This window comes from Tauraco erythrolophus, chromosome 20 (assembly GCF_009769465.1).
Source record: "Tauraco erythrolophus isolate bTauEry1 chromosome 20, bTauEry1.pri, whole genome shotgun sequence".
Taxonomy (NCBI): domain Eukaryota; kingdom Metazoa; phylum Chordata; class Aves; order Musophagiformes; family Musophagidae; genus Tauraco; species Tauraco erythrolophus.
The window spans coordinates 1,005,792-1,019,042 of record NC_141484.1 but is presented as its reverse complement, the minus strand read 5'-3'; the positions used below and the strand labels follow the sequence as shown (position 1 = coordinate 1,019,042).

The following is a 13,251-nucleotide window of genomic DNA, read 5'->3' as shown; positions in this document are numbered from 1 at the left end:
GGAGATGAACTACTCACAACCATAAAATGAACATATAACACCAGCTAGTAATTACAGACCTTGTCAGACTTCCAGGGATAATGATGTAGCAAAACATTCTTTTACCAAGTAAGTGTGAAAGGAGGGGGAAAAAAAGAGGGTGGAGTAAACCCCACTATGAACATTTATTTTTGCATCCTTAGAACATCCATTGAAGTCACTTTCTAGACTGCTCAGTTCCCTCATAAATGTCACTGTTTATTAGAGCAAGATAATAGAATAAGCAGAAGGCTTAAGAAAGATTAAAAACCATAGATTGGCAAAAACGTACGCGTTCACAACCATAGGGTTGTAAATAAACCATGTGGAGCTACCAAACATGAAATTATTATTATGCATTTACGTACAATCTCTAAGTGGGTTTTTTTCATATGTCAACAGCTCCTGCAAGCCACCAGTTAGATGCAGACCTCGCAGCAGGTCGTAACAAACTCGCAGCTTCTTCCAGCAGAAACAGTCTCAAAGCACAAAGTGATGCACATTTTCCTGTGTAAGCTTTGTGAGCAAAAATTCCTCACTACCAACAGAGTACTTGTTGTGCTACTCCTTGTTATTTCAGGGCAACTGACAACCCACAGCCCTTCAGACAAAATAACAGTGGCAATACTTATGTATAATATATAATAATATAAAATAATTTATCAATTATACTGAAATACGCTATCATTCCTGCAAGAGGGTGGCAATTAATTTGTTCTGAAAACAACTCTGAGCTGCCCAAGCTAAGGAGCACTCGGTCTGCAAGTGCTCTGTCTGTCCCAAGGAAGGGCTAACAGTTGGCAAGTAACTAACGGAGAGGGAAGCAAGAGATGGATTTTAAACCACGGCTACTGAAAACATTTATGGGTCTGTACAAGGAGACTGAGAAACAAGCACCTGATAGAAAACCAAGCCTTTTGAGTCAGCAGACGTGTTCAGGATAAACCTGGGAGGAACTCTGCCCCAGGACAGAAACTAGGAGCTGCTGTTATTTCAAGCGTTGACCGGACCTGCCAGCTTCACCCAATTCCTGCCGTGACAACCCTCTTCCCCTGTGGAAGACATTAATGCAGCTATAGAAAAGGAGATGTTCCTCTCTTCCAGCAGATGGTAGATTAGAAAAATTCTCCCCTGAACATGATGCCAATGCCAAATAACATTCTGCTGTGCTGTCGTTAAGCTAATTTTCTGAGAATTAATGTTGAAGATGGAAAAATAAAAGCTGTGAGTTCCTCAGCTCCAATCAGGACTAGTTAGTCATGCATCCTGCTGGAGGGGAAAACGCACAGGCACTCCCACCACAGCACCCAACTCCTACCCAAAGAACCAAACGAGCTGGCATGCAGCTGCAAGGTACGCTGCTGAAAAATTCAAACGATAAATACGAAAATAAAAAAATTGCACCTCGTGCAGCAAAGCACGCATCCACGAGACGTATTTCAGCCTTCTGTACATCTCAGACGTGGCCTTAGGCCGGCAGAGCGCTGCTGTAGGGACCCAGTCTGAGTCCGAGGAAACACAACGCCCCAATTACATGGAAAATGAGTGAGCAATAACCAGCCTGCTGGTCAGCACTGCTGGCCCGGCGCGCTGGAAGCGCCTGCTCAGCTCTCCCGAATCGCAGAGTGTTTCTGCACCCTCACAGACCATCAGCTGCCTCATTAGGCGATGAAGCGCATCCACCCCGCGCTCCGGCGGCGCGCGGAGCCGCAGGGCGGGCACGGGAAGGGGCCTTCTGACCAGCCACCGCTCTGCCCGCCGCGCTCCGACGGCGGCACGAGGCCACGCGCTGCCGGGTGCCCTCACCCTCTCCCACCACCAGCATCCACACCGGCCTTCCTGCTGCCACGCTCAGTGATGCCAAACAGCAGGATAACCAGGCAAGCGACCGCGGGAACTCCAGTTGCTAAAAGCTGGGGTCAAGTTTCCAGGTCTGAAAAATGTCTTTTGGGAAAGGAAAACAATAGCCTTCTACTACAAATATCAGGACAAAAGCAAAATGAATAAAAGCAGGATGATCAACTGGAAAAACGAGCTTTTACACTAATTTATCACACTTTATACAGTATCATGTCCACATCATGCTGCTAAATGGGTGCTTCTTATCTGCAAAATATGTACTTTTGTCCAGCCAGATATTAAACCAATCCTTAACTGCCCATCCAGCTGACAATCAAAACAATTCACAGACATTTCTCTGAAACAGCCAAATCCATCACAGTCAGGGAAACCGCCAGTCCTTGTATCGACATTATCTGCCCAGTCCTCATCCCACCAAAAACCAGTTACAGCTGAACTGGCTCTGGCACCCTCAGAGCCACACCTTCTGCCTCTGCCCTCACCTCCCTCACAGACACAGTCTTCCCATAGACAAAAAAAAATATTTTCAATTGCAGTTTGTCCACCAGCATAAGGTACACATTCCTGCCTCTGGAAAACAACGTCGTCTCCTTACTGAAACTCCTGTGTTTCTTTCTATCTCTACAGCTCTTCACTCACACACATTAGCCATACTTTATGTACTAACAAAAGGTGAAAAAAAAAAATAATTTGCTATTCAAGTGCTACTCTGGAGGCAGTTCTCAAAAGAAGACGACGTACTGCGCAGTGCTACAACATTATCTTTTTCTCAGGTGTCTTAGGGAAGCATTAATTGCTCTTCCATCACTCCCAAGTTATCACTTTTTTGTGCTTTCTCTCTTCGGAGGCTGAACAAGACTCAGATCTTGCATTAAGGAAGAGCACCAGCCTTTATATTCCACGAACAGTGAAAACCCAATATAAAGGGGTTGCAAACATACCTATAAATTAGTTGTAACTAATTTTTACATTTGTGGTAGAACTACGTATAACCTGATGGCACCTGGCTAGTGCTTTGTGCTATCCAAAAAAAAGGGATCCCGAAAACAATAAACAGCCATGGCTTCCCTCAGCCTTCACTCTGGCAGATTAAGAGCCCTGCAAGCTCCTCTAATCTCCTTTCGGTAAGTTGGGCTCACAATTATCTTGATCGCTCCAGCTGCCCCTCCCGAGTACCACTTCCAGCTCTACTCCACTTTCCACGAACGGGAACAATTCAATAATTTATAGTTTTCCAAATGAAAACTACAGCTTGTAGAACTCCCCCAGTAGCGAAGGAAATCGAAAGACACAGAACGGAAAGCTGACGTGTAAGCCTGAAAGTATTTTGGTAACCAAATTAACCGGCAGTTTTAACCTGTGTTGCAGAGAAGAAATACTAAAAAACTTTTCCCGTGTAACCTCCACATATTTTGCAAATTAAAAAAAAAAAAAACAAGAGCAAACAGAATTTAATATTTTGTTGAAGTAAAGACTGACATTGTCACTGTGCTCATCTTTCTCATCGCAACCAACCGCCCTCTCTGCGGACATCTGCCTCATCTGACTCGCAGAGAGGAGCTTTTCCTTCACCCGAGCGATTTATCTGTCACACAGCAGAAACCAACAGAGACGTGTGGCTGTCTTCCTTCCCAAACATCTTCAAAGTCATTCTGGAGCTCAGCAAGAGCCAAGGAAAAAAGGAAATGCATGAAGAAGGGAGGGAAAGGGAAGGTACAGTCAGGCTCATTTCTACCCTGCTTAGGAACAGAACGAGAAAACAAAACAAAAATCCAGAAGTGGGCAGCGTACAAACAAAAGAGAAAGGCTTCAAAAATATCACAACAAAAGTCACAGGCTGATAGAAAACTTGGAAAATCCAACCACCAGACACTGCCCTTGACTTAAAAAGATGCTAACCTTCAAAGGCATCCATTAGCGATACCTTGCCAGGCTTTGGGAAGCTCCTTATCTTTACAAAGCACGGCATTATCTCCGGCTGAAGAGAAGGAATAATGAAACGATCTGTTTATCTCAAGCTATTAGACTGGTTTCTGTCAGTAGAACGGAATTTCCACCTGCCAAAAGATCCATCACAAAAGCGCCTCCAAAAAAAAACCACGGAATTTAAGATGAAAGTAATTAGAGCCAGGGACACTGTTAATATCTGCTCGAAAGCGGTATTTGTGACAGTCAGCTGCTTGATTAATTAATATTCCTTCCTTGAAGTTGTGGGGTTTTTGTTTGCTGGTTTGTTTTCAAGCACAATGCCTTGGAGCTGGCAGAGCACACGACGCCAGCCTTCACAGACCTGCTCTCCACGCGAGCGGAAGGCAGCCGGAACCCCGGGCCATGGGCAGCCTGCCGTCCCACGCTGCTGCACCACGAATCCTGACCTCCTGCCTTCCACTTTGCACATCAGATCTACTTCAATAAATTTATTAGTAACTACATTTGCAACAAAAGACAGCTTTCCCTTGGGAACATATGCAAATTAGCAGTCTGTGAAACTGAAACCACCAGCGACGTCCTCTCTGTGTATCAGGTTTATTTTATTTCGTTTCGCCCTTTCACATTCAGTTCAACAGCACAAAACTCTTAACTACACCCAAGTACATACCCAGATACGAGACTCCTGCAATTAAAATAAATATGTCTAGTTCACCCCAGCATTTGTCTCAGCAGAAAAGACCATTAGGGCACAAATTGAGATTAATGTTACCATTTAATTAGTGTTCGTATTAAAAATTATTCCAAGTTTAATAGGAGAGCAAACTGAACCAGAAAGACTGGGGTGGCAAAATTATTTGCAAATTAATTATGCTTTCCAATATAGTTTTAAAGACATTTTTCAGCTGTATATAGCAAAGCAAGCTTCAACTTAACCCTGAAAACCTTTGCAACAGACTGGGATCTCACCTCCAGCTCCTGCTCCCTCTGTAGTGCAAATTGTTTGAAGGACTTGACGATAAGGCCAGCATTAGAGCAATCGTAGACGAAAATGGAAGGGCTGCCCATCCAAGTTTGCAGGTCATATATGGAGAGAGGAATATACTGAGTATAGTTCTGTGAGAAGAGAAAAAACAACAACAAAACACTCAAGTTACAAAGAGAAGCAGCAGAACTTTTATTGGTGAGATAATAAAACACACACAAAAAAATCCCAATTCTGAAATCACAAAATAACACCTAGCTTGAACATGGGGCATGTCAATCAATACAAATACCAATCAATATCTACTAATATCTGCTAATATATAATAATATCTGCTAATGAGGACCATGAACCCAACTCCAACACAACGACAAACACCTTTCATTGTGGTATCGTCTGAAACGCTGAACTCTAAAGTTCTACAACTGAGCAAAGAGTGCTTTGATAGGTGCTAACAACTCCAACCAACATTTAATAGTCCAATTTTATCTTAAATTTCTGCTACACTGATAGAAGACATAAACCAGCTGTCTTTAATTTAACATCAAACATCCTAAACTGAAAACTCCATCAATAACTCAGGATTGATAATTAAGGCTATGTAGCCCATCAGCAGCTACCCCATCTTACCTTAACGAGATGCTTCATAATTCTACTACAGCCTTTAACTTCTGTGCAACTTTCAGAATTATCCAACAAAATCCCAACCAACAAAGCCTGCCTTCAACAAAGCAAAGTACCAACAATTTGGTTTCTGTAAAGATGAAGTATTTTGTTCCTTATCTTCCACCTTAACCACCCCAAATAACTGGAGGCAAGAGATTCTTAAAATACAAGGAGGATCAAAAATGAGACATTCTAAATTAGCTGTGAAGGGCCCCACCCCACCTAAACTGAGTGGCAGAACTGAAAATACAAACTGGAGCAGATTTGTGCCGTTGGAGCCTGCAAACACACCGCGGCCGGGCGCATAATCCTTCCCGTTTGCAGCCAGAGGGCAACCTGCCCATGTTCCTGCAGCGCTGAGCTCGGCCCAAAACCTACAGCAGAAGCTGGGATGTTCCTATTAACATCAGCAGAATGATGGATGGGATCATAATTCCCATTTAAATTCAAGAGACTTAAAATAGCTGTAATAAAACCAGTAAACTTTTACAAAAATCAAATTTTCAAGGACACGTATCGGCGTACATAAAGACAGAAGCGATCATAAACCGTCTGTTAGATAAGGTCGGAAATAGTAAGTCATTTCAAAATCCAGTTTTGCCCATATATAAAAGTTTTGGTTGTTTCATTAAAATTAATAGGACAAATTGTTTATAAAAGCCAAAGTTTTAGAGAGTTAGGAGCTTTGCAAATTGCTGCAGGGTAGAATGAGACATGAACAACTCACCCTTGGCACAGACCTTTTCCAAGGACTCCGCTCATTTAAGCCCATTCCAATCACAGTAAGTTACATACAAAAAACCTGCCCTGACACATAATCAATGAGATTTTATGGGTGTGCTTTGTTTTAACTTTAGATTTATCACGCATATTGCTACAGTTGAGATTGGATTATAGCTCTGATTAATATTGTGGTATTTCCAAACAGAAGAACTTTATGTTCCGACTTTGCTGTGGGGGTCACACATAACTTACCAGGTTTGCTAATGATATGTAAATGAGATAGTTTGAAGAAAAAGGAGTGTTAAATAATAGTTTTCTAGCATGGTTGCTCAGGGTGCTCTTTTGATGCTTGCTCATCCTGCCTGTGCCACGCTGGGGCTGTGAGTATGAAAGAACTCGTGCATATGTTTTGTTCTCACTATTTACTTTGGGTTTCGCAAGAAAGTTTCTGCTCCGTTAACACAACTCCCAGCAGCCCTCCGTGACTGTTTGAAGGAATGACACAAGAAACAACTATGCTAGAAACTGATTTTGAACAGATTTCATAACCAACTGCTTAACAAACAACTCAAAAATATTAAAAAAAAAAAAAAATCTTCAGATTCTGCAGAGAAGTTCCCCAGAACTTCAGAACAAGCATGTTTGAAGTCAGGGGTTTTTGATTTTTACATTCTCGAAACCACATTGGGATTTTCTCAGAAAATAGCAGCAAGCCCAACTAGAAAAAGAACATTGCTCCTTAGTAATACAACGGCACTCCCAATAAATACATGAAAAGCGTGTTGCTGCATCGTCAGAACCAGGCAAAGTGCCAGGTAATGCCAAATTCCCCGTTCCCAAGGACCCCCCGTGCACGCCAGCGCTGTGCAGCAAGGCAGAGCAGAAGCCTACGGCACAATAACGGACAATTCCGTAGTTCAGTCCTGCCTTGTGACGCGCGGCACCACAAGCAGCCGCGGCAAACTTCTCCAGCGCGACGAGGGCTGCAGCTCCTGGCCCTCAGCGGGTCAGAGAGGATGTTTTAGCAGAGCTGTGGACGGGAGGAGTGCCATGGAAACAGTTTCCAAAGGACTTAATAGGAACACAGTGATGATGCACGTGTTGTGTTCCGTACTCTCACATCAGCAGCAGAATTTGCTTCTGACAACGCACACGTTTCATGTCTTTTCGTACGACAGCAGGACATAACAGACCCAGGAAAAGGACCTTTTCAGAATAATCATCCCTCTCCAAGCATGGTGCAACTTCTCTTTCCATTTCCTATCGAAGATGAATCAGAGTGCTCAGACAGAGCACCAACTGCGCAAGAGCAGAGGTTTAAATTAATTTTAAAATACCAACTCTCAAGAAATTAAGGGAAAGATATGAAGGAAGATCTAACACTTTGTGAACCTTCTCCAGCATCATTAGAAAGGGCTCCTACACCCCTACATCTATTTGCTGTCTCTGATAGTCTGCTGGCACGTGTTGAGAGGTTTAAATGTGACACTAGAAAAAGGCAAAAAAGAAAAAACTGAATAGGTTCCAAGGTCCTCTAAGTTTCCAGGCTCTCTGACGGCAGCTACCAACAGCACTGCAAAGCTGCTTTCACTTGTCCCCTCGCAGTGAAGCGGCAGGAAGGAAGAGGCATTGGGTCTGCTCGTCTGTGCATCCCAGAAAGCTCTGGCAGCCACGTGGCACAAGGTCTCTGAGCCGTACGGCTCTGCCAACCTGTGCCGCTCCGGCTGGGCGGCGGGAGCGCAGGGATGGCAGCGCCGGCTGCTCAGGCACAGTGGGAGAAGTCCTCTCTGTCACCACCTACGTCATCACCCCACCGTGGCTGCAAATCAACCTCATGGGGAGAAAAAAAAAAAAAAAGAAAGAAATGAGCATCTACAGACAGAGAACAAAAGCATATTGAGTTTGGCCACATTCTTGACGTTCATTGTTGTCTCCTATCCTTGAATTCAAACGGATGTCCCACCTCCTGCAGGACCTGCACCGGGACCTCACCAACAGCCTGGCGTGTCGCGCCAGGACCACACGTCTTGGGAAGAGGAGGAAGATGCTCCGCCGGGCCCCACGGCAAGTCAGGATAAATCCAGCACATTTATTCCCTTTGACAAACACAGGGCAGCCTGCGACACCAGCGAGGCCAGTCCCACTCCTTTCCATCCCTCGCTCGGATGAGCTCAAGGTCTCTTTCAGCTCTGCCTTCGTGCTCCTATAACTGAGACTGCAAGTGCACGCATGAGCGTTTTAAATCTAATTTTAAAATGTCAGCACAGTCAAATTTCAGTACCTCTACTATTTCAACTCAAGAGGGCCACAATACTGAGCCTCATAATGCCCTCTGCTTAGATCTGAGACTGAACTCCTTAGGACTGATTTTTAAGCGCTGCTGATTTTTTTCCACCCTGGTATTCCCTTCAGTTTAATCTTCTGCTTAAAATAAAAGTTCTAATCCTGCTTATTTCACTTTTAAAAAGCCAATATTTGGTAACAAGCTGCAAAAATTACTCAGTTTCAACTTTCCCCATCAACCTCCACGACAATAAAATCCTTTTTTTCCACAGTCCGTACGATAAATCAGAGACCTCAGCTCCTAATCCCCAGCGGTGCCCACACCACACTGCCCCCACCAACACGGCGGGCAAACCGGCAAATATCCCGTAAGCTCTTAATAAACCATTTGGCACAACACACGACTTCCCTGAGCAGTAATTTCCTCTTCTTCCACGTGTAGCACACTCTGCCCAGCATTCTTTCTGGCTTATTTATTACCCACTGGCTGTTAAGTAAGAAAAGGTGACTCCTCTTTGTTCTTAAACACCAAATTCAGCTTTGAAATGAATTAGTATTCAGACCAACTGTTTATTGGGCTGAATACTAATCAAGTCTCCCATATAGATGCACCAGAATAAAGTGATGCCCTCTTGCACTTTCTCCCCTTCCCTCTACCCTGCTCTTTCAAATTATCAGTGAATGCTTATTCGATTATAAAAACACAATACACGTAAAGTATGAGAAAAGAAGCTCAATAAGCCCCCAAAATAAACCAGAAGCACATCTATAACAATGAATGCAAGTCCTATGTCAGCTGAACGCACGTTTCAGCCAGAAGCAGTATCTCTCAACTTCCTAAGACTCCATCCCAACTCAGCTACCTTAATGGACACTAAATAGCTTCACGAAGGGAAAGCAAAGTTTATTTAGATCATCCTTGGAATCCCTGGGCAGGTGTTGCACGTGCTCTACATAACTGCCCAAATTACAGCTACAACCGTGGCTAAGCAGGAACAACAGGAGTCTCTAAAACAATGAGATCCCCACAGCGTTGCCCTCGGAGCCCTTCGGCTCTCTGCCTCCAGAACGCGGAGCGAGTCATGTCGGTCATTGCCCTCAAGCAGCACCTCCGGGTGCTCTGAACAACGGCTGTCCGGAGTCAGCAGACATTTTAAACATAAACTTTTGCTAAGAACTCAATAACCTGGCAGTGAGGACACGGCAGCAAAGCCCAGTCCATCAGGCAGCTCACAGTGTGCCCCGGGCACCACGGGGCCAGGGGCACCTCTGCACCGCAGCCGAAGTGAGTGACGTGAGTGACTTGGTGGTGTTGGGCAACGAAGCTTCAGTGCATCCGAGAGCAAGAGCCTCCTGCCTGCCGGGAAGTGAGGGACAACCTCTTTGCTCCCAGAACTTCAACACCCCGAAGAAAGCAACAGCTGTCAGCAGGAACCAAACAAATACCTGTGAACACATTTTAAACCCTGGAAATTCAGTTGTTCTCTAACAGAGCACTTTGAGAATTACCCAGCAGGGAAAAAGGTTCAGGTGTTGAGCACTGCTTCCAAAGACGCACCTTATTGAAGACCCAGATCTCCCCATTTACTGTGGGCCTGGGGACGCCGTTGTCCATTGTAGTGGAAAAGTACCCGCTCTTCCTTGGCGTTTCGGCGCAGGGATGTGCACAGTTTCTTAACTTCATCCACCGTAGGATCAAGACTCTGCTTGTACCTGGCCTAGTAACATAAAATGTAAGATAATCATTTTAAGTGTAAAAAACAAATCTGTTTCAGGCACCTAGTTAGGACAGAAGCATGTTTATAAACTGGTTATGTTGGAAAAAGAAAACACCAAAATATTTTACTGTAGAGCTGAATAAACAAAATGTGTCTGCTACTGGTGTGTGGGACTGTGCACACAGTAACAATGCAGGTTTGACTGAGTTTATGGCATCGCTGAACTCCGATCCGTCTCACCCGGGAATTACTAACACTCGGAATCCCTCAGGAAGGTCAAACGTTTTCAAACATTAGCCAGCCTCAAAATACCCTGCACAATTCCTTAGTCCTCAAATTCATCCCCTGCCCATCTCCAACTGAACAAATTTCCCTCTTAAAGACAGAAAATTGCCGAAATCAGATATTCTGTAAACCTCAAATCTCATACTGCAATGTTCCTTCCCTCCCACCTGGAAAAGCAACAACTCTTGCTCCAAGCCTTGGGAGGAACAGAAACACCAGAGTGAAGGGCAGAGAAGCTCAGACAGCCATACTGCATGGAATAGGAATTGCAGCAGCCTCATCCTCTCCCTAAGCGCTGCCTAGTTATTTATTTCCCTTTTATTAATAAGACAGGCCACAAAACGAGCCTGGCCAACACCGCTGCGGTTGCCAATCCCGCCGGAGCCTGGCCTTTTCGGGATGGGCTCAGCAGACGCAGTGACAAATTTTATGGCAAGAAGTTGTCTTCAAAAGAAACACGGCCAACTTCTTGCAGCTGCACTACGTACACTATGGGCATGTCCATCTTCAGAACAAGTTCACCTGGAACTTGCAGACCCCTCCGTCCCAGCAGCTCGTCCCCACTGCTGGTTCCACCGGCCACAGGCACGACTACGGCTCAACAGCTCTTGCCAGCTCCTCACGCAAGAGGCACGGAGGAGACCACAGACACCGTGCACGGCAGGTTTAAAAGCAGCCCAGTTACCTGCAGATACTGAAGAGCCTACAGGAACTACAGAATTACAGAAGAAGGATGATGGTGCAATCAGCAAGTACGTGACAATTTATTCAACATCAGTGATGGATAAAAACGGGGAAAAAAAAAAAATCAAAGCCAATCTAGGTAGCACTAACATGCTTGTAAATTAACTATTAGCTGTTAAGATCAGGCCCCAGGTTACTCCAGCCCGTACCACACGCCCCTCCCTAAGGAAGGGTTATAACAATATTTCATAACCCTCACCTAAAAACAGCTTACGCCTTAGGAAAACATCATTCTCAAGATAAAAGTGCAACAAAAGTCCCAGGAATCTGATATTTGCACAGCTGGGTAAAAGAGGGAAGGTGATTGATCGAGAGCCCTTGGCAACGACTCTTGCTTGGGGAAAAATTCTATATTCAATATCATCACCGTTTTTGGCTGCGGACACTAGATTATCGTTCCCAGCTATCCAGCTCTGCAAGCACGTAAATCAGAGCACATTTCTACGTTGGAGGAAAAAAAATCTGTTAAAAAAACCCAATATGTCAAAAATATTTTTACTTGCTAAGTCAAGATGCCTATGTAGCAGCTAGTTTATCATACTCAAAAGTGCATTTTTTTTTGAAGCAAGGCCAAATCGTAACAAAGTCTTTCAAATGCCCTTGAAAGATAAAAGCCTGTTTCTTCTTCTCTTCTTGAGACCTGCAGAGAGAGACTGAGAATCCAGAATCACAATGGCTTAAAAAAATAAAATTAAAGCCGAGGTATTGAAACAAGAACCAAGATTAAGAGTAGGACAATCGTATACGTACCTCTACAAAAATCTGCTACTGAAAGCAGATTTGGTTTATAAACCAAATCAAACCAAAATTTATAAACCAAATCAAGGTCTCAGAAGTTTGGGCTTTTTAGATTTTCTTCTATGACAGGCAAGATAAGAAAGTCTTAAAACATCACAGTAAAAGAGGACGCAAGCACTTTAATATAAAAATATTTTGCTTATCTCTGAAGCTTGAAACCAGCTATCACGCTGCTCAGTTAATATCAGCATCTCAAGCCCACAGGTGAGATGGACACAGTGAACGGCATCATTTGCACGACGACAACGACGGCGAAAAGCAAGCAAAGGAGAGAAAAACCCAGGAAAGCACCCAGTGATGTGACACAACTCGTCCCTTCGGGGAAGCGCCGCGCTAAGCACAGGTAAGGGGCCTGCACCAGGCTCACCACCACCCCCCACCTCTGTCTCTCCTTCCTGCGCCGATGTGCACAAACGCGCGCTGGACATCACGCCTGCCTGCTGGCAGCTTTTACAGGACCCCCACAACCCCAGCGGCTCGTCATTTTTCAGCCCCTTTTTCTCCAAAGGAGAACACGCTCATTGGAACATTCCTCACGTCCTTTCAGCATAAATATTAAACACGGCTCGCAGTTAATGGAGGTGAGTTCCCACTCTAAGCCACAGCCTGTAGATCTAAAGACCCAAACTGCAAACAAATCATTTGTGCACGGAGAGGCACGGGGCTGGGCAGAGCCAGCAGGGAGCCCGAGAATCAGCAGGCGGCTCGTCCTGCCCGCCAGCCGAGGGCTTCAGGCAGGAGCTCATCACACATCACCCATGCTCACACAACAAACAGGCACCCGAGTAACAAACTCGACCAGGTGTGTCTTTTCTCTTCTTTTTTTTTTTTTCTTTCCCCCCCCCTAAAATATATCTTCAAGACTTTTTTCATTGCTATGCAAAAAATACCAGGAGAATAACTACATTAATTCCAATAAACGTTCAGGGCTTGTTCAGCTGATTGGGGTGTGGGGCGTTAGTTTGGGGGGAGAGAAGGAACTTGCTGGTTTATGTGATGCTCTGTGGACAGGGTGCTATTTTAGTAACTGTTAAAACCAAATAAGGTCTCCTTCCAGAACAGAACCACAGATGCTGAAGGTCTTTGAGAAGAACATACAGAACCAGCACAAAACCCCGCCAAGCCGCGGGCTGCCAGCCCTGCCCAGCGCCAAAGGCCCGTTGCAGATGACCACAGCTCCCATCACGCGTAACACGGCTGACACCCAGATGGAGCTGTGGTCCAGCAGCATTCACTGAATCA

At 44.8% G+C, this 13,251-nt stretch overlaps 1 protein-coding gene across 1 annotated transcript in view; it reads right to left on the bottom strand.

Moving 5' to 3' along the window:
* Nucleotides 1–13,251, bottom strand: part of RPTOR (regulatory associated protein of MTOR complex 1) — a 141,461-nt gene that overhangs the window by 92,158 nt on the left and 36,052 nt on the right. The window contains 3 exon segments of the mRNA XM_086623876.1: nucleotides 4,777–4,923; nucleotides 10,023–10,073; nucleotides 10,075–10,182. Coding sequence (XP_086480002.1) covers nucleotides 4,777–4,923; nucleotides 10,023–10,073; nucleotides 10,075–10,182 — 306 coding nt within the window.